The sequence below is a fragment of the Lytechinus variegatus genome, chromosome 2 (assembly GCF_018143015.1).
Source record: "Lytechinus variegatus isolate NC3 chromosome 2, Lvar_3.0, whole genome shotgun sequence".
Lineage (NCBI taxonomy): Eukaryota > Metazoa > Echinodermata > Echinoidea > Temnopleuroida > Toxopneustidae > Lytechinus > Lytechinus variegatus.
Window position 1 is genome coordinate 46,577,815 of NC_054741.1, and position 22,733 is coordinate 46,600,547.

Genomic DNA, 22,733 nt, shown 5'->3' on the forward strand with positions numbered 1-22,733 from the left:
GTCAATCTTACAATGACCAGAAATGTTAAATTTCTTGGAGTCACCCTTGATGATAAGATTAATTTCAGTGAGCATAGATTGGAAATATGTAGGAAAGTATCAAAAAGTATAGGCATTTTATTTAAACTCCAATCTATTCTTCCTGAAAAACATCTGATAATGCTATACAATTCTTTAATCCTTCCTTATTTACAATACTGTAATATAGCATGGGGATTGACAGGTTCAACAAAACTTGAACCCTTGCACAAACTTCAGAAAAAGGCTTTACGACTTTGTACATCTTCTCATTTCCTTGCCCATTCTCAACCAATATTCTTTAGACTTAAAACGCTGAATATTTTTGGTATTCATACTAACCAAACTGATATTCTATTGTTCAAACTAAAAAAAAAACAATATTACCTAGCAATATCTCTTCATTATTCAGCAAAATAAGCATATTCACTCTTACAATACCAGACAAAGTTCAAAATTACACTATTAAAAAGTAGAAAATGATCGCTCACCGAGATTAATCCGTCATCAAGGTCCTCGGATATGGAATACTCTGAATGTGAATGTTACATCATGCAGCTATTTAAACTCTTTTAAACAAAAATGTAAATCAAGCTTGCTATCCACTTATAGTCACTAAATATGCATATATATATATACATATTTTTCTCTCTCTTTGTAGCTGGTCCACTTGAAACCTTTTTTTTATCATTTACAAATTTTTGAGTGACTTGTTCCAGGCGCAATAATATTGTCTAGGCACAAATACCTCCCCCCATGCCTGTGTGATTGACTGTGTGGTGTGGATGTGTTTGTTTTTGCTTAGTAACTCTTTTTAAACTATTTTTTATCATCTTCTTCGTGTACACAATCTACTAAATTTTTGTTCCTGGGGGGAAAATTTTACCCACAAGCTTCGCTTTTTAGTTCCCCCCTTTTTCCTCATCTACTATATTATTGTACATGAATTATGAAATGCATTTTTTCTGCTCTCTTTATGTATGTTAATATTTAATGACTAGAAATGCATTTATAATGTTATGTGTTGTAAATATGAATTTGATTTTCACTGATATGGAAATAAAAACATTGAACTTGAACTTGATTTTTTTTCGTCAGTTCCAAAACTGCTGTCCTGGTTTATTTTTTTTTACAAAGACCTATATATGCGCTTTTCAATGTAACTGTTTTCCAGGTAATTTATAGTTAATGATCATGATAATAGGCACTGTTGTTTGTTAGTGATCTTAGAATGGCGTTTGATGGTTCCATTTCAATGCATCAAACGTTCAGGAAATCCCTATGAAAGTAAAATACGATTCGGTATTGAATTTCATGTTCACAGATTATTCGCTTTTTTTCTCTCTCTCTTTCTTGAACGAGGTTGAACTATAACGGTTGTGCTTTGGCTGTTAACATTGAAAATATCGACGAAGGTCAGTAATCGTACTTATATTATTGTGTTGTGTATGAATGAACACTAATATGCTATTTCTTAGAAGTTATTTGATGAAATCTAGTTAAAATATCCGTCTGAAAGTAATTATCGGCCTATTCCCAAGGTCTTGGTGGTGTTTTTCAGTAAGATTATTTCCTATATATACCCACCCCTCCATACCCCCTCCCCTTTCTTCGGGATGCTCTCTGCATGCTTTATTTGCTTTATTTTATCACGTTTAGTCGGTAAACATTATTTAGGCCTATATTAAAAGAACTTTAGACTTTAATCCTAATAAAGCACCCAGACAAAACACATGTAGTAATGAGTGTAATATAAATTGTGACATTATTATGGTGTCAAGTACAGGGGCAAATACAGCGGGTCGTTAGTCCATGGACCTACTCAATCAATATACATGCATTTTTATATTCGAACTAGCATAGGGCAACTACGGTAGCATGAATAATGTAAAGTTTATTATACTAAAATAGTAGAAAAATAATGCATGATATTGTGTTTGATGCTATGGCATAATTTGTCACAATTTCCAACCAGATTACATGATCGTGTGTATTTCGCCAATACCTTGAAATAGTATTATGTCTGTAATAACTCATAATTATGATAGAAATTTCATTGAGCGGCAAGTTAGAAACAAATTGAACTTCTAGTAAGAGAAGTACACGCTAAAACGGTGTTAGTAGGTCTATGCCTGTAATCAAAATATAGGCTACGTTTTGTTAATTTGACGTGTCTTAAATGTTGATTTTGAAATGTCTGGTCTTTACAGGTACGAGTTGCAAGTTGAAAACCGGTGGAATACGGATTTCTTAATTCAATCCTTTCCTTAAGCCTCGTTTCCAGAGTGTCAATTTTACTATTGCTTTGCCAAAATATCGTAAAATACGACGAATTTCGACACCGTTCTATTACTGTAGTACAAATAATTGAGCCGTACGCTTTGGATGGGGGGGAGGGGGGTAGAGATTTTACAAAGCATACTTATATGCCAAATATTCACAAGTATTCAGGTGAATTGTACACCTGATCCGTCGTTTACAACTATAAAGTGAAAAAAAACTCTCCTCAATAGTAATAAGCTTGGTCGCTTTGCAAAATTTTACACAATCGTGCCCCCTATGAAAAAAAAAACATTTGCAGGGTCCTATGTAACTAAATGGAATTTGTTTATTTTTGCCGAAAATAAATGGAAACCTTTTATCACGGTTCATTTGCGGTCGTAGTACCAAAATATAGTTGACACAATTTATTTCACTTCTGGTTCCCATTTAATGGAGTAAAATACTCCGGAAACTGAAACATTCATTTTGTGAGCCTATAGAAAGAACATCATGTTCCACTTATCAATATGCCAGAAAATTATGTTTTGCATATAACAAAAGTTAGAAACACATTTTTGAATATATATATATATATATATATATATAGAAACGTATTTTTAAAATGGGACCTAAGGATTTTCAACATTTTGGTATTTTAATTGTAAGAGGATTCTGTGATTATTCATTCATGAATAGTAAATTCATATCCAAGAAAACTTAAATAATACTCTAACAATTATAAGCACCCCGAACGGATCTGTCGCTTTATTTTTCTGCTCAGTATTGAATCTTTTAAATGCCAATTAACATTTTGTATTTGCTACAAAATCTCTAAGTAGGGCGGTCATGATCCTTCTGGCCAATGCAAACTTGCATGTATTATTTATGAAATCCTCGGGAAAGGAGTCAGCTTGTTGACAGGAGAAAAGAAACTCGTATTCATGAGCTTTGGTCTTGTCAGGTTTCATTCTAGAGGCAAATTTTAGAAGAGAATAGGGCATATACAGGATCGTGTATCGTTGACGCCCAGATTGGGGTTTTTCAAGTGGAGACCCAAACCCCCTCTGGTTTTCAAGTGAGGCCCCACCCCCACCCAATCCCCTCCTCCCATTACCCCCTTCTCCCCTAACCTCTTACTTCCCCCCTCCCTTCTTTTCCATGGGGTGGACCATCCCCCCCCCCCCTATATCAGCAACGGCCTTCTCTTTTTCCTTCTTCTGCCGCCCCCTTCTTTAACGATATTCAAGACATAATCAATCATGACCAGCCTGATAAAAATATCTGGGGATTTTTTTTACAATTTTAAATACCGGTATAGATGATAAATTCAACTGTCTGTTTTTCTCATCTATATCTTCACAATGTATTGACTACTATGGTATACCAAATAAGCATGCATTCTTTTTTCTAAAATTTTAATCAGTTTTAATTTGGTTTACCTGCTCATCAATACCCGTACTTTATTATTTTTAGATTATTCATTCATCGCTTCATTTACCTCTGGATTCATTCATTAACTTGCTTATGTCATTTCCACATTGACACTGCACCTTCTCACATTGTCACCTATCTCTATTCACCCAATTCTTTCTGTTATTTTCATGACAATGACTGTTTTATCTCTCATACAGTCCTTCTTAAGTTCTGATTTTTCTAAATAATACTTCTTACCGGGTGTTATATATCATTACAATAATTCCTACCGGTTCACGTAATGAAACTACATGTAAATTCAGGAGATTGCCCCTCATACAATTTCTTGGCAAGCCCCGCCGTTTTACTTTTACATGTGTCATGTTAGTTTACTTAACTGAGCGAAATTCAATTTTGAATCAAGTTTCCAACCTTTCTGCAAAATCATAATTATATTTTTTTTCTACTATCATTGATACCTGTAATATAATTCACATTGTCATGTTATGTTTGTTTGATTTTTTTTCATTTGAAATAGAAATTAACAAAATCTGAAATCTATAATCTAAGTGAATGTTAGTCCACTGTTGTAATTCATTTCATAATTCACTTTCAAGTTCCGAATGTAAGGCCCTAATTTGTAAATAGAAATCACATACCTACTAATTATTAGATCGGTTTTGCATGTTTACCATATGGTTTGGAAGAAGGAAATTTAAGCGGTAAGTAGCTATGCTGCGGTCGCGCTTATTTTTTTTATCATTTTTTTCCCACGGGGGGGGGGGCTTATACACACGACTATTTCCGCAGGAAATGTTTGAAGTTCGGTGAAAAATCAGAACTTCTTGACCAATTAAAAGTTAGGAAAGATAATTTCGAAGACCGGAAACGGCTTGTTCATATCGATATGAATTCAGAGACAAAATGAAATTGCCTCTAAATTATTAACTTGGAAAATATTTTAAATGGCACATAGAATTGTCCGAAGCCATAATGAAAGGTTTAAGGATTATTTGATACCCTTTTCGGAAGTACGGAAGTGCTATAAACATTATTCATTGCATCTATGAAATTCAAATATCAAGACTGGGAAAATGGTATTATCATCTATAACTGACGACGACCATCTCGAGATACCTAACACGGCATTGTAACATAAAGCTTAACAATTAATCGCGAGGGTAATTTTAAGATTGATTGCATTGATCATTATGTGAAATTAGTCGTTAAATATGTCCTGCAATCAATCATATAAATACATTGGTTTCCAGAGCAAAGAGGCGAGGAATGAATAGATATTTCGGAAGTGATTCGTAGATCAAGTCGGATAAAGACTATCGCATGGATGAATACGTGGATGAGGAGATCAAAAGTCACACTCTGACAGTGTCTGAGACATGAAAGAGACTATGTGATAAAGTAAGATGCTACATCACGTGATTATTTCATCTTCAATCATACTTGATCCCAAGACGAGATAGAAGTGTTTCCGGAAATAATTCATTTCTCATCGTTTGATGAATATTTAAAGACGGAGAGGTGTGGACAGGAAAGAAAAGGCGATAGTCTGAATGGTGTCTTGCTTTGCACCTCGTGCTGTTCAGGCGTAAAAGTACTACATCAAACTACCGCTCTACTGTCTTGATGAATTTTTGATCATTTTACAGGCGCTTTTGCTTTCAAAAAAGTTTACTCTGATTTGACGACCGGGGCCCCGTTTCAGAATGGGAAATTTCTATCACAAAGTTATACTATAAGCCAATCAGATTGAAAGGATTTCAGCAGCTTTTAACTGTTTTTGCAAATTTGTTATAACAAGTTTACTGAAACGGACCCCAGGACATTTTCACGAGGGTATTAAAGACTTTCTTATACCCTTTCTCATCTATCCAATTTCAAAAGACCCCATGGAAGAACAGTGGTATTTTATTAATCCCGCTGAAATGGGCCATCCTCCATGATCTGTACGTTATGTTAAATTGAGCATGTATATATTTCATTTCTATATGGAAATAAATACAAACAAACAAAAGCCCAAATAATGTACTGCTCTTCGCTTAGGTTGTAAAAAGTTTGTTGAACAAAATTTGATTCTACAATTCACCTCTTCTCTTACATGTTCTTGACAACATCAAGAACATTTTCATTATTAAAGTATCTATATATGGTTTAAAGGTCAAGTCCATCCCAGAAAAAAATGTTGATTTGAATAAACAGAGAAATATCAAACTAGCTTAACGCTGAAAATTTCATCAAAATCCGATGTAAAATAAGAAAGTTATCACATTTTAAAGTTTCACTCATTTTTCACAAAACAGTGATATGCACAATTGAATGACATGCAAATGAGACAGTCGATGATGTCCTTCACTCACTATTTCTTTTGTTTTATATTGTTTGAATTAAACACTATTTCATTTTTTACATATAATAATTATACTTAATTTTACTTGCTTATAAAGCGCTTAATACTTACTTTGTCAGAAGTCTCTATAACCGCTCTACAGTAGCCTATATGCAGCATAATTTGACAATAAAGACCACCTTGACTGAACCATATAGTATTAGACAATACTAATTTCACAGGTTCAGGGAGGAATCAATTGATGAAAATTATTATATTTCGTATTTCATATAATAAAATTCAAAAGAAATATCAGTCTCCTCATTTGCATTATACCGACTAACTGTTTTGTGAAATTAAGCAAAACTTTAGAATGTCATTACTCTCTTATTTTACAACTGATTTCGAAGAAATTTTCAGTGTTATGCTTGTTGGATTTTTTGTTATTCAAATCAACTTTTTGTTAGGAGTGGACTTGTCCTTTAAGTTCAAAATATTGTGTACATAATACAGTGGTGTATCTGAGAATATCGCTTTACGTATAGTTTCCTCATCTTTCAATATCTGACGCTGGGCACTGGGGGCAAGCACTTAAATCGCACCTCTCATTTCTGAGGCCTGTGTATAATCTGGTTTCTCGCAACAATGAACTTTTTATTGTTTTCTTTATTTCGTTATGTGTTTTCCCGCCCCTTCATACCCCCCCCCCCCCGCCAAAAAGGGAGAGGTCACATAGCACGCGCCGTTCCTGTATACGCCACTGCAGAAGGGGATCTGCTATACGCTTTCGTAGGATTAGAACATTAACAGATGTGATACAAAACGGAATAAAGTGTAATGAAATGAGTAATTCCCGGCGGGGAAAGCGAACACATGATGATTCTGTAATTATGACAAAATTTCCAGCTCATGTTGCGAATCTGATCCCTAACTTTGACAGCTCAGACACGTCAGACACGCGATGAAGTGTAGATTAATTCTAGAACCTTATAGCTTGTAACGCTGACAGACATGGTTGATATTCCATATTTATTGTGAAGTTTTGACATCATAAGTGATTGATTTTTCATGTAGGCAGAAGTTTTCCTCAGCCTCTGTGTTACCATGGTAACACAGAAGCTGCGGAACGCTTTTGTAAATGGTGGCGGGCCGCGACCAAGCAAAAAATATCACAATCACATGGAATAATTTTCACGTTTATATACACGTTTTCTGGAAATAAAAAGTGCGAGGGCGGGCGGAACCCCCAGCCCCCAGGTTCCGCAAAACTTGTAACATAACTAACGGATAATACGAAATACAACACAATAATTGCCAAGTGTTTGTTTGTGAATATTATTTTCAGTAGAATATGACCATTTGTTCAGCTAATAACACATAAGCAACAAGGTTATTTTTGTCTTTGATGAGCTTTTATTGTTGTTGCTGTTGTTATTTCCTTTGTATAACAAACATGCATAATACGTGCCTGCCTTTGCTTTCCATGTTCGTGATTAAGTATTTGAGTGTTACTCTGTTTTCAGCTATAGTTTGCTTTATTTCTCAATACGTTTAGCTAAAACTTTAAACTCTACTGCGTTAAGAACAACCATATATAGTCATGATAGTCGGCGCTCTGAGAAGACCACATCTTCAAGGGTGTCCAATTACACCAGGGAACTCCCTGAATGGAGTTATAGTGTTAAGGTACCAAATATAATGTGTAAGACGGGGTGTAAGAATTGTGTCGAACTAACACCACAGAAATCGACACTGATGTAATTACTCTGTGTGGTCTTTAGCATACAGTAAACTTAATTTTAACGTCACTACTTTTGCAGTGTATGCTGGTTGAGTGTCACCATTCATCTTAATTTCAAAGGCTTCTTTCTCTCGAAGTTATTCCTCAGTGCGACTATTAAATTAGCTTCAATACCGCAGGGTATAATGTATTCCTGTGATTCATAAATCATGTTGGATATTAAATCATAAGACACGCTGAGAATCAACGGAAGTGCGAAAATTGCAACAAAAATGCATTGGATATCCCTGTGAATTTCATTGTATAATGAAGCGAGATCTATCAGTAATAAATCTTAACACTATATTTCACCCCGAATTTTTTAACATGTACAGTATATAAAAAAAAACGTTGAAATACTGTAGGTAATGTAAGTCATTTCTTTCCGCAATTGAATGCCTTAACAAAAAATCTACTTCCTCTCATTTTATGCCTTTTCTTGCGAAAGATTATGATATCGATTCCAATTATTCCACAAATTTATCTATAAAGTTGTTTTATTAGTATTTCAAAACTTTGACTGATGCCCACCTATCACAGAATATCATGCTATAAGGACCTAAAAATAAGTTTAACTCTATACTTGTATATTTGATATTGAACTTTTGTCTAAAATGCTGGCAGGAGAATTCAGCTTTCGAATGTCATTTGATAGCACAGATTTATGTCCTCTTCAGTATGAAGTATTTTGTGTACATGTATTTAGCATCTATATTTCTCTAAAAAAAATATTGCTTTGGCAAACAACAATGAATAGTAAACTCATGATGAAAGTTACCTGGACAACTTGTAATATCCTACATGTCAGAATTTGTTGGTGGGTCATCTCGGCGAACGTCACTAGACGGACGGTGTCTACGCACTCTCCCGAGAATGTTTAATATGGTAATGTTTCAGTGAAAAGGCCACCAATGCACCTTTTGTGAGATTTGACGGGTTCAAACCCTGTAATTGATTTTCCCTATGTACCTACATGTATTATGAAATGACGTCACTGGCTTCTTAAAGAGAAGTAAGGAAACATTAATTTTGTGTAAATTCAATTTGCATATTTTTTTGTCACACATTCATGACGTTGACAGGCTTTTGTATAGTGGTTAACCAACATTCAGCATAAAAATAGATTTGAATCTCAGACAAATAAGATGATTAAAGGAACTTCCATCATGATACAATAAAAGCATACAACAAACCATTATCATGTGCTCTGGTTGTCTTTGCTGTGTTATTAGAGCCTTGTCTTTAAAATTCTTTAAATTAACTCTTAAAAAATTACAGTATTTTATGTAAAACAAATGAAGTATATTTTTGGCAATATCATTAATAATTTTTCATTTTTTTTCAAATGAAAAGAAAGGGTAAATCATAAGCTCATTGTGAACTTATTCATCTATAAAGAATATAATATTATGCTAAAATTTGATAGTCCGTGACTTCATGATATCCTCTTTCATCTTCAAAAGTCCTCTTCTATATTCTTCTTCACATGGGTTTTTACAAATACAACTACGCTTAAATATGATGGATATATGTAAAACATATATCATAGGAATCCTTTCCTTCAATAAATATACATAATCATAAACACCATAGAAACTCTACCTGCATGAAACCAGTACGATAGGAGGCAAGTAAAGTAGCCATTAATAAAATCTGCTTGAACAAAAATGTATTACCAAAAAGTGAATATGAAAAAAATAAACGAAATATTTCCAGGTGTTTCAGAACGATGCAGATCTGCCTTGTTGAAATTGTTTACTCGATTAATCTTGCAAGTGTATTTTTAGATATTCAGCGGGGAGCATGGTTTTCAATATAATGCGTGTATAGCAGATGTTGTCTGTACGCTCTAATATTTAAAGGGGGCGAGTCTTCCTAGACACCAACCTCAAGTCCAGCTCCTTTCAAGGTCAAGCCCAAGCCCCGAAAAAGTTGATTTGAATAAATACATAAAAATCAAACATGAGTAACGCTTAAAACTTCATCAAAATCGGATGTAAAATAAAAAAAGATATGACATTTTAAAGTTTCGCTTATTTTTTCACAAAACGGTTCTACGCTCAATTCAGTGATATGCAAATGAGAGAGTCGATGATGTCATTCACTTATTATTTCTGTTGTTTTTTATTTGAATTATACAATATTTCAATTTTTCGAATTTGACAATAGGGAACCCCTTGCTGGAACCACAAAATGTTTAAATAATGAAATTGCACGTGTTCAAGGAGGAATGAAGCTTTGCTTCACATGACAATGACGAGAAAATAAAAATATTTCATAATTCATATAATAAAATACAAAAGAAATAGTGACTGGGTGGTGTCATCGGTCCCCTCATTTGCATACCAAATAGGATGTGCATAATTTTCATAACTGTTTTGAGAAATTAAGGGAAACTTTAAAATGTTATAACTTTCTTATTTTACATCCGAAATTGATGAAATTTTCAGTATTATGCTTGTTTGATTTTTCTATTTCTATTCAAACCAGTTTTTTGTTGGGGTGGACTTCTTCTTTCACTTTGATCCAATTCCTTATCTTTCTCTTTCTCGACACCTCTCTGAATCCTGGCAATATGTAAAGACGTATGCATGTAGTTTTGATAGTTTAATCGTATTAGATCAATGGTATAGACTAAATCGGTGAAGTGTATATGCACCTGCTTTTAATAGTTTAATTCACATCGATTTCAGTTTGTATAACTGCCATATGCGAAAAGTTCTGATAAATATCAATTATCTATCATCTATCTACATGATCTAGCAGGCTCCATGTTTTTCTCCTATTTGTTAAGTGAACGTGTAATGAGAAGAAAATAAAACATTTGAATTTGATATTCAAAATGTACAGTCATAAAGCCATTAAGGTAGGGTAAATATGATCAAATTCCGAGGATTAAAGACAAATTGACGATCTGTTTACAGGCATGATATTACGATGTAGACTTTCAAACCCATCTGTATCGTGTTTTCCCCGTTCTATTTCTCCAAAATGTATTTGTTACTGAGGCTAACAAAGCATTCATTTTATCCGTCTAAATTCATATTTTGAAAATTTCCTATTTTGAATATTAATAATCTGTAATTGTATGGCAGGCCAATAGAGACACTATCATGAACAAGCCACCACGTCTTGAAGAAAAATAAAACTTCAAAAACTCTATAAAATCATATTCATATTTGAGTGAAAAGTTTGGAAAATTCCTTATTTCTAAAATAATTGAGCTGTCGGATCGATAGTTCATTTTATGGATCAGAATCCCGTTAGGGCTTTGTTTGATTTATTTTTTATTGGATTTATTTTTCCGAAGTGTAAATGTTAATTTGCGATACTCTGGTTTCTAAAATGAAAAATAATATACATACATAGATTTGAAAAATATATCATGTATCGTCTTATACGCCTGGAATAAACCCTAAATTTGGCCTTGTACTAAAAAATACAACTATCGATGGCTATTAGTAGTTAAATCATTAAGGTAATTAAAAAATAGCTACGTATTGACCCTCATGAAGGATCATATGACTTACTCCTATCCATCGTGTCCATTAAGGGGCCATGGTTGCTTCTATATCCTTTTACGTTGAGTTTTTTACTTGATGCAGGCGTGGTATGGGGTATACCCCACCCCTTTAATGCCAAAAGTTGAATCTTTCTAAAGAAAATTATGACATATTTGAGAGTGATAAACTTTCCCTCTTTTCTTTTTGTAATTTATATTTTTGCCGAAAAAATAAATAAACCACTTTGCCCCGGTACCCCCCCCAACATGAAATTCCGATCCGCCCCTGTTTGGTGATCAACGCATGAACGAAGGGGATATAGGATCTTTGCATTCATTATTACGTAATAAACATTTAGACGATGGTGATAACTTTTGTACACATGCACAACGCCTTATGCCTTTGTTATTAAGTCTATGTTATTATTCCACTTCCAAGGCTGGGCTCTTAACCATAATTGATGATTTGGTCATCTAATGACTGATCATACTAAGTGATATAATCAAACTTACGCTCAACCGAGATAAAGATAAAAACAAAGTTTCGAGCTCATATGCTATCTTGGGAATGGCATGAACTGTCATTACATGCAATCGTTGTCTGTGCTTTATGAAGCCGCACCCGTTCGCAGTCACCCTCTTTCTTTTTCCCTTCATTCAGGCTATTTACAATCCAAGGTATATCAAAAAGCCCCCAACACCAATAGTTTATAATCAATAAAATTTCTAAAGATAAAAAGAAATATCACAATGATCAGACTATATCTTTATCTTTCCACAATTCATGTTTATCTTAAACATTATGATCAATTGGTGCATAATCAATGAAATAGTCGGAATTTATATGATAATGTGGTCTGGGGCCCGTTGCAGAAAGAGTTGCAATCAATCGCAACTCTAAAAATCACGCGCAACTTGATTTTCAACCAATCAACAGCGCGCATTTGGGACTTGCGATTGATTTTTTGGCTTGCGTTTAAACGCAACTCTTTCTGCAACGGGCCCCTGTTCATACAACTCGAGATTTTTTAAGATGTTGCAAAATCAACGGAAATTATAACAGTGTAATCCTCGTACATTAATCTACTTTTCTTTTTTTTAATCGAAAATTTGACAATGATTTGGGGTACGGCATTGCATATTTCGCTCGGTACAAAGTTTATACAATGTTTGTGTGGTATTTCAGAGGTGTGACGAGGTAAAAACAAATTGAGGGGATTGTATCATGATGTAATGGCGGCGAACCCACCGAGTAAAAATACCCCGATAATTTCGAAACCGATGATTAGTCTAGCAATCAACCAGGTCTATAAAATCGGGCAGATATAAAATAATAATAACTGAAAAGTGTAATACTGAAAATACAACTATGATTTAACCAAAAAAAAAACAGCTAACACTGTGAAAATTTAAGAGCAGCAGTTTTCACGCCCCGATCCCCATCGATGCACTGAATTTTGTTTGTTCCTCATTACCATTTTTGCTAATCCGAATTTCCCTCAATTACTCTGACATATTTAAATGAAGTAAATTTTAAAAGTTTATTTTGTATGAAAATATCATTCCAACGCTTCCGAATACTGGTTATGATAAATATTATGTACATGAGTACTTTCAACTCGTTTTGATATCTGTACTTTTGGTTCATATTATTTTTGTCAAGTTGCAAAGGATATATTGTTTGCAGTTGCACATATATTTTTTTTTCGTTTTCAATAAATACAAAGATCATATCAATGGGATGAATTAATATTTTGTTCAGTGGCAGATCTGAGGGGGACTCTTCCGGTCCGTGCCCCCACCTTTTGATAGCCATAATCGATTTTTTAATGTAAGTATGCCGTTCTTACATTAATGTGCACCCTAAAAGTCACAGCATACATTTTTAGTGGGAATATGTCGTTCATAGACGAGTGACGACATTTTTTTTGCTTGTCAAAATTTACGTGGGCAAAATGACCTAGGAAGGCTTGTCATATTTTTCGAGTCCCAGCCATGGCGTAAATTCCCAGCTTCGGCAAGAAATTTATCAACATTGTGCTGCACTCGACCCAGGTGAGGTGAAAAGGTACCCGGTAGGATTTACTCCTTGAACACTTTCCTTGACTTTAGCGCCTATCAATATGGCGGTTTAGCTACAGCCGTGGTAACGATAATGATACCAAGTATCAAAGCGCAGTTGAGTATGCCCTGTATAAATCGACATATTTTATCATTATTATTATTATCATAATTATTATATTATACATAAATTATCTTTACGACTTATATGCCATAAATATGTACATAAAACACTCGTCTTTCGCAAACTTTCCTTGACCGATCATTGTACTGGTAGTTAGCACTTTATCTTTCCCATTGTAGACTCACAGGATGTATTAATTTTCTCTGAATAATACGACTCGCACGTACAATGTATTACAGTACTTTACAGAGTAATCTCTCTCATCAAGCCTTTCTTCCTAGAATTATACTTCTTTATTCGGTTTGTTTCCTTCCCCGGCCTTTAAAGTCATAAGTTTATTTCAGACGATACAAAATTTTGTAAGGAAATTAATTTCTGGTTTACATTATACATGTACATGCAACCGTGCACCAAATAATAACATAACTACGTATACACCACATAAAATCCCTGTGGTTCTTTTTCGAGTCAGTTTTCTGCTTGGCATACATGGTATTTTATGTTCCTATAGTGTTAGTCTGTTTGTAAATCCATTGCAAATATTATATTCAGGTATAATAATTCATGATTATCTAATCTAGTGGAGGTAAGACACACATGTTTGTTTCTTAATATAAATCAATTCCTGTTCAATTATATTCACCGCGTGAAAAAAATAAAATCATGAATTGTCATTTTATATCGTTCTTCTGCAAGAAATTTCTCTTTTTTTGTCATATTGTGATTATAAAGAGAGTTATATATCTTCACTGAAGGCACAAGTGTGGCATTAGGGCCTTTTATTTGTAGAGGACTTTATGAACTAGAATTCGAATACACCATACACTTTTCATTACTTCTTAATTTTAACGTTTGACCCTTATTATCCCCCCTCCAATCGAATGAAAACATCATTGTATTTTGGCTGATCGTAAGAAAAAAAAACATCGGTGACCCCCTGCCCCCTCCCTCATTTGTAGCACCGACCAATGTTTTTATTGTGGGGAATATAAAAGAGATCGTAGTGGTCAGGCCTGGATGTGTCGCTCTCTGTTTTGTTTGTAATTGTAACTAGTTTTTGTTTAATATCTGTTTGTTTCTTTGTCTGCTGTATTTTTATTTGTCTGCTAGATATTGACTCAATTTTCATCGGTATCATAAAGACACTTCTTCCAAAATATACTCTTATTAAGGGATTGATCTTAATAGCCAATTAGTCGTTGAATGTGTGCGACTGCAAATAAATGGTCTAGTAAATTCAGGTATATCCTTACCAACTAGTAGGATGATGATGATGATGATAGTCCATTTCGGTTCGACACACATTTTTCATTTTACCGATCATTTTAAAGAGAGTATGGGATTCAGTGGATTCGAAACGCAAATAATCGTCAGATTGAAACGAATATGGAGACGGCTAAACGCACAGACGCACACAGATTAATTTGGTAAACGTGTAATCATGGGAAATAGAAGATAATTTATGGAAAGGCATCTTAGCCTTATGATGTGAAAGATGTGTCGATGAAATTCGTCGAAGTTGAACTTAAAACTCTGAGATTACCATTAATTAAACTCCCTAATCAAATAATCCACTTGCTCACTCATTTCAAACATGCTATCATGATACCCCTTCGCCTTATTACTTTCTTGCGTTGAATATTTTTATGCATCATTGTAAATGATGATTGCTGTGGTTACGATTACCCTAACTTTGAATTCGCATTGAGTATATATAAGTTATTGCAATTGCTAGTTTTATTATTTCAGTTACGTTTCATATATGTATGCAGACACTGGGTAACGCCACGCTGCAAATATTTATCAAGCCAATGAAAGCTATGTTGACACACAGACGACAGATGCACATGTTACGTAATCAAATATATTGTCGCTTCATCGTATCATTAGCATTTAAGGGTACGTTAACGACGTGTACAAAATCTCCTATCAATTGAACCCATCTTTACCACAGTCGGTGCATTATGTCGCAGAATCATTGTAATATTCGTGCAAAAGACCCATATCATTATTTTGTAAATTCGTGCTCAAGATCTAACTGTGGATTCTCTATTAATATACATGTTTTTATCGAATTGCTCATTACTAATGCAATGAGCTTGGTATTGATTCTTTACCTAAGAACCACCAGAATCATGTAAACCAACTTCATGGTGTCCACATTGATTAAGGGATAGTTATACATGTATGCGGATTTAATCCTACTCTGTCTGCAAATCCTCTTTTTTCTAAGGACATTAAAGTTTCCTCAAAGTGTTATAGTTAATTAAAAAACAATATAATACCATACATTACAAAGTGGTCAACAAAAATGACGTTCAAATAGGTCAATTTGGTTAAAAATTCCAAATCAACTTTTCTTTCGAGTGCTTTGGATAGAATGTAACAATGTTAATTCAAAAATATATTGGAAAAATTAAGTATTTGACTTACCATTAACCCAATCGTACATTCTCCATTTCCTTAGTAATCTCTTATCTTTCTTTTCGGTGACAAATGCGCTTTGGTCTCTAGCTTGCTCCACCTGTAAAGCTTCCCGCCTTATTACCCCTTGTTCAATGTTACCCCCCTGTATTACCCTTATGTCAGGATTTGAATCCCTAACATGCACATGCATTGGTGCCTCGGGAGGTCTCTCTGGCATGATCGAGTCTCTAGCGACCACGTACTGGATATTCCCGCCATCGACATCGATGCCGTTGCCGGGTGCGTTAAGTACTAGGAATACATAAGCTGGAAGCGCGATGAAAATGATGAGGAGGGCCGTCCGGATGACGGTAACCGGGTGACGGCGGAGACGAGGAAAGCGCGGGAATCCATACGGGGAAGTCCTGGATGATAGTCGAGTCGAAGTACTGCTGGAAGATGATGATCGCGTGTTGGATGCATGGAGAGGCATGATGAAAACAATCACCGCCTCGGCGATTCGGCTCACCCACCGCTACCTGTAATCCAGACTCCTTTCAAACATAAGTGAGTGAATAAGGGAATAGAATCTCCCAAATATATATGAAATTATAGCAAGATTACTCCAGGTCGTTCAGAGCTGATATCTATGATCACTTCATAACAATAGAACATCCGATGCTGCTTCGGAAATATCCCGATATTAATATCCTATCTGAATGCGTCGTATGCGGACGAATATTGCGAGCCGCCACTCACAAGAAAAATGAGTTGGCATCTTCAGATGGACTAACCACAACACGCATATGGCCAGTTGTATTCGCACAGCTGCTGTACACGCACGCTCTACCCCTCACTCTCGCACTCGTACACAAACACTCACGCACAAGTCTCTTCTTTTCATCTTATACGTTTCTTTGCCCGTATTAGACTTAGCTATCTATTCTTCTCTCGACCAACCATTCTTTTGTCAAAGGGCTTCGCGTCTTAAAAATGCTGCCGTGATTGAATGTCCTGCCGTTGATCCACACAATGTACAAAACCCACACTTTGTATCTGCTATCAATTACAAAAAAAAATAATCAAATTCGCCAATAATTTTGCAACATCTTGCATATTTACTCAACCCCTCCACCATGAAAAAAGCTATTTTCCACCAGAGCAAGATATAAAACAAACTCATGCAAGGCTATTGATAATAGGAGGCGAGATAAATTATTTATGAATGATGCTTTATAAACAATGTATATTATTTTAAACGCTGATAATTGTAATTAATGCTATTATACTTAAGCCTTGCTTGTTTTATAAATTATTTTTTTCCTCTCCGATTTTCCTGTGTTTGATGTAGACTTTCAATGTAAATAACTATGACATCGATGTGACGAGAGCATTTCTCAAACACTTATTTACCAACTAAACCACCACTGATATCTCAAGTAAATCTATATAATAATACTTGTTGATGAGAAAAGAAGAAGTTCCTTTTACATGGTGAAAAAATCTGTTCCTAACACCTTCAAACGATCAAGTGACAATACGTGAACAACGCCCTGAACCATATCCAGTGAATTCGATTCTGTTCTATTTAATCCTTTGTATAGATTATTCCTATTACTTACAATAAAGGGGGACCTACGAGCGCCCTTGTACTGTATAAACCTTTCCTTTGAGCATGTAAGATGAATTTGAGACCAAAAGAGAATTTCCCCACTCATGCATGTTGACATCCTCTTTTATGCTAGACGGCAAACATTATCCGGGTTAAGAAGGTGACTTTATTGCAAATAGATTAAATAAGCTAAGCCAAACTGAAAATGTAGAACTGCTAAATTTCGGAATGAACTTTGGTCTGGTATGAATCACGTTCCAATAATAATTAACCAATATTTGATGATAAATTGTCAAACAAAGACAGTAAACTTTAACCATTCAATCTAGAATGAAATACAAAGGCTATCATCAAAATCGTTTTTATAATAATTATTAATATCAACTGCCAAAAATGCCACAAACTTTAAAGGTACAACATGGCTTAGATGGCCAAATTTCGATTAAAAAATTGGAATTATCTTTCCAATAAAAAGCGGATTTTGTGTTTTTTTTACTTAGTCTTGATAAATTAAGTTATATTCGTCCGTTTCACTTTCCTCTCCGTTTCTCCTTATTTATTCCTTTTCGTAGAACTTTTGTGAGTCAAATGCCCCAAGCCCAGTAAATATTCTTATTAAGATTGCTTTTATTAATGATTCAATAATCTTCATATTATTGTTATTGTTTTTATCATTATTGTTACCATCATTATTATTAATATTATTATTATCATTATCATTATAATTGTTAATTTTATCATCATCATTGTCATCATTATTATTCAATTGATTAATATATTATGATAAATTTCTGAATGACTGAATTTTAATTTTGTATTTATGTTGTATTAATGTATTTATCGCTATAGTAGAGGCGTGTTCAAATTCCCATCTGTGGTTGGCGGTTATAATGGTTATACTATTGGTTTGATTTGGTGTGGTTTATTGTTTTCTTCTGCATTCATATCAGTCGGATCCTGTTTTTTTTTAATGAATCATAGATAGAATGCACTAAAAGTATCACTCCAAACGAAACTGCCAAATTATTGTAACATTCACAACCCCTATAGCGAGAGAAGAATTCTCATTATATAAGCAGATTGCTTGAAAAAAAATTAACCCCAGATTAAAGCTCATTAAATATTGATAAAAAAACATCATTAACAGATTTGGTATATTTTAAGTGAAAGACATCAGTTCAAAATTATTTTGAGTCATGAAGATGAAGATGGTCAATCAGTAAAGAGAATTTCTTTTTTTTAAAGACTGTTATCGATGGTTTCAGATCTATGTTGAGTCCTTTAACAATATTTACCAATAAAAGTCTCTTCGTATCTTTGTTTTTAAAAAATCAAGTAATTCAACGACAGCAATATATAAATAAATAAATAACAAAAATGAATACTGTAAATCAATAACTAAATAACAAGATTTAATAAATAGTGAGACAAAAGGGTGATTCATTGGATACATAACCATATCACAAATTGCCTTACTAGTAATTTCCCAAATTTAGTCAGATTCCAAGTTGATTTACAACATTGCTCAAAAAGCACGTAGATGGCGTTGTACATAAACTTTCAAGTTATAACATAAGACATTTTCCATGATTGTAGCAAAGCAAATACGCAGAGCTATACAGTTTTTATCCTCCCCCGATGGAGATCCTCTCGAATAAAAATATAACCACACTACCAAATATAATACTAATCGAGAAAATCACGATAGGTTCTCCCACAGACGGAAAATTCAAGCTTCAAGATTCATTATTTAAGATTCAAGATATCAGTCCATGAATGCAAGCATATATCTGTATATTTAGTTTACAATGACTTTCAAATACATACCATGTGCATACACAAAAAGATGAAAAATACAATATATCTTAGCAGTAGAAAATAATACGCCTTAAAATTCGCAATTCAGCTATTTTTAAAGTTTCACAACAAAGAAAAAAAAGGAGAGAAAAGGAAAGGGAAAAGTGTGAGATATGATTTAAATTTCTGAAGGGTACGTAAAATCGATTTTAAAACATATTTTGTATTTAAAAGGTACAAATTTTCCCTTATCGCTTAGCTCGCTCACAACTTTGTATATATTTTATTCCTTAATTCATATTATGGCCCTCGACATTAGTTGTTTGCTCATTACGTCACTGCTTCATCATATTCATAAGATAAACATTATCAACAATTTTCGTTCTTGTCAACAAATCTGAAAAAATATGTGCCCCTTCGTTTGTCTAAGTCCTTTTCAATATGCTTACTTACCTAACATCCACGCAGTTGATAATTTGAAGAAGATGTCTGGGGGCATTTCAACTATCTTAAAATTGATGAAAAGAACATAGTCAATAGTGTAGCACTGTGTGTGCACAGTAAGTTCACTGTTTAGTTTACTTTAAGTAAAGATGGTTTTATCAGGATTAGGTTTTTTTTCTTTTCATATATTTTCAACAAATGCAAAGATGGGGGTGTCTATAATGTTTTCTTAATCAACATTGAACTTTTATCACTCTGTTGAAAACTACTTTTATGTCAAAAATGATAAATTTTATTTTGATAGCATGCAGATAGAGGAACACAAGTTTGTCATTCTTTTGGCTATATTTATTTAGTATATTTCAAGAGTGACTTAGAAAAGATAATTTTATTTGCAGTTTAAGGAAATATAGGAGTTGAATTTAATTTCATTATTTTATATGCCAAATATTATAATGTATTCTATATTACCAAGAAATTCAAAGATGAGCGTTAAACTCTCTTTAATCCACATTGAACTTTAATCTCTCTGTTGAACAATACATTTATGCTAAAAATGACAAACGATATTTTTGCTGTGTTTATGGTTTACGCTATATAAATAAATATAGCATATTTTGCTATGGTTGTTAAGGGTGATTTGATAAAGGAAAAATGTGCAGTGTGTTCACGTATTAAAATACACACTGTGAATATACTGTGGAACATTGTGTTCAGCAGGGACGTTACAATTCAATCAGATATAATTGTAAAGAAATAATACAAATACATAAACTAATTTTAGACGGGCTACTCCTATTAAAAACATGCACACTCCCATCCACACGCACACACACACATCCACTCAATGCACATCTCTGGATACCCACACCCACACACACTAACCGCGAATTCATTTTAATATAGCCATTCATATACGCTCGCCGTCTGCTGATATATGAGCAGATGTACAAAAAAAATACACTGATTGGTTAAAAAAAATCGATTACAACTTCATGAGCGCGAGCATATATTCGGCAAGACTATACATGAGATCAGAAAACTATAATTTTCCATTTTGGAATTTTCTGTTGGCCTACCATGTGTTTATCACTCAGAAGAGGTATCATATAAGTTATGAATGAACTGATCTCGATATGTGTCGAGTACTACTTTTTGCAGCATAGTAAATGACTATCACATTTGTGGTTGTCTTTATAGTATTTTTCTAATGGTTTACAAAGTTTCTTTGAATGTCTACTTATAGCACCCAATCATCTGATGAATTCGTAAAGTAGGGAGTAAGCCCGTCGAATTGTTGACAAGTACACAGAAACTTATGCTCCAGAAATTAATTACTTTAAACAACTGGACTCGTACTATCAATATGTGGAGGCGACTGACGATAATGAAGGCTCTTCAACTATGTTGCGTTCTGGCGTTAATATTTCATTTGGTCGTCTACTTTACTGCCTTGAGTCGATCGTCCGAAAAACACAAACCTAGAAAAGTGGGGAAAATTTGGAGATATGATGGACCAGATGGAAAAGAAATGGCTCGATCTAATGTTACGATTTACAAGCCACCTGCACGAGGATGGATGGAGAAGTATAATTGGACACCAATAGCCCATGGTATTTATGACTTTTTGATAAACCCTGTGGAAAAGTGCAAGGTGGGAAACGGTAAGTTTACACTTCTGATCTTGATCAAGTCAGCAGCTTCTCACGCATCACACAGGGCAATCATCAGAGAAACCTATGTCAGGTGTATCGAGAGGAATAACATATCCGCCAGGATGTTCTTTATCCTTGGTACTACTACGAACAACACCTACCGCGAAGGTATCAGACGGGAAGCTGACCTGTACGGAGATATCCTACAGGCAGACTTCGCCGACAATTACTACAACCTCACCATCAAGTTAATCATGGCTTTCAAGTGGGCGGCCACCTTCTGCAACAACAGTGAGTTCTTGATGTCGGCGGATGATGATGTCGTCATGGACATTGCCACCCTTGTCCAAGACTTAAGGGCTTTGCCATTGAAGCATCGCTCAAACCTTTGCTTGGGTGATCCTATTATCGCAAGTAAGCCAATACGAAATGTGAGATACAAAAACTACGTCCCGAAGGAGATGTATCCGGAAGATACATACCCAACGTATCCGAGTGGTCCCGGATACGTGCTATCACAAGATGTTGTACGAGGACTTTATGATGCTTCAAAAGGATTGCTGCCTAGGACACCAACTGATGATGTTTACTGTGGATTTCTTTTGAAGGCACGAGGAATTAACATGGTAGATATGATAACACTCTTCCCTTTACTCCATCCTGAACGAAGAGGTTTAAAAAATGATAAAGATTACTTGTATTTTATGGCTCAACTATCCCTGAAGGAAATGAAGAGTACATGGAACGACTACAGAAGATATTGCGTACCTACTGTTCTCGTACACGGAACAACTTCTAACACGACACTCATCCTGAAAAAGAATCAAATTAAAGGAATTTTCGTTCCTGAATTATTAAAGGAATAGAGAATAAGTTTGTACAATATTATTTCATAACACGACAAAAAAATGCTTTCAGCATTTATGAAATAAAATAATTTCAGCGTTAGGTGTAACATATTATAGGAGGGACTTTATTATTATTTGGACCGTGGTACCTCATAAGATAAGAGTTAAACGTTTGAAATAAATGTGAGCAAGAATATTATTCAAGTTTTTAAACATGTTCAGCAAAATTTACACTAAATGTTTGTCATATATTGTTAGGAATTTAAATGAGCCGTTGTATCTTGGATAATATCAGGATTCATTAAAGATTCGAAAAACTATCTTTTGTAACATTTTTTTTTAGATATGCCTATTATCATGTAAACACATGAGATTTTTTTAAATGTATGTTTGTTAGATGATAATTTAGTAAAGTTCAGGCTGTGATAATACCCAAAATGCTCGTATTTATTGCAATATATATATAT

General features: G+C 34.3%; 2 protein-coding genes across 2 annotated transcripts in view; one reads left to right on the plus strand and one right to left on the minus strand.

Moving 5' to 3' along the window:
- The window catches only part of LOC121408165 (WSC domain-containing protein 2-like), a 73,892-nt gene extending 57,110 nt beyond the window's left edge, over nucleotides 1-16,782 (minus strand). The window contains exon 1 of the mRNA XM_041599515.1: nucleotides 15,938-16,782. Within this exon, the coding sequence (XP_041455449.1) occupies nucleotides 15,938-16,403 (466 nt within the window). The 5' untranslated portion in view covers nucleotides 16,404-16,782. The remainder of the gene's footprint in view (nucleotides 1-15,937) is intronic.
- A 4,048-nt stretch (nucleotides 16,783-20,830) lies between these two features.
- LOC121409478 (beta-1,3-galactosyltransferase 1-like) lies at nucleotides 20,831-22,674 on the plus strand. The gene has a single exon (XM_041601399.1). The coding sequence runs from the start codon at nucleotides 21,082-21,084 to the stop codon at nucleotides 22,282-22,284; it is 1,203 nt and encodes a 400-aa protein (XP_041457333.1). The 5' UTR covers nucleotides 20,831-21,081; the 3' UTR covers nucleotides 22,285-22,674.
- The last annotated feature ends 59 nt before the right edge of the window (nucleotides 22,675-22,733 follow it).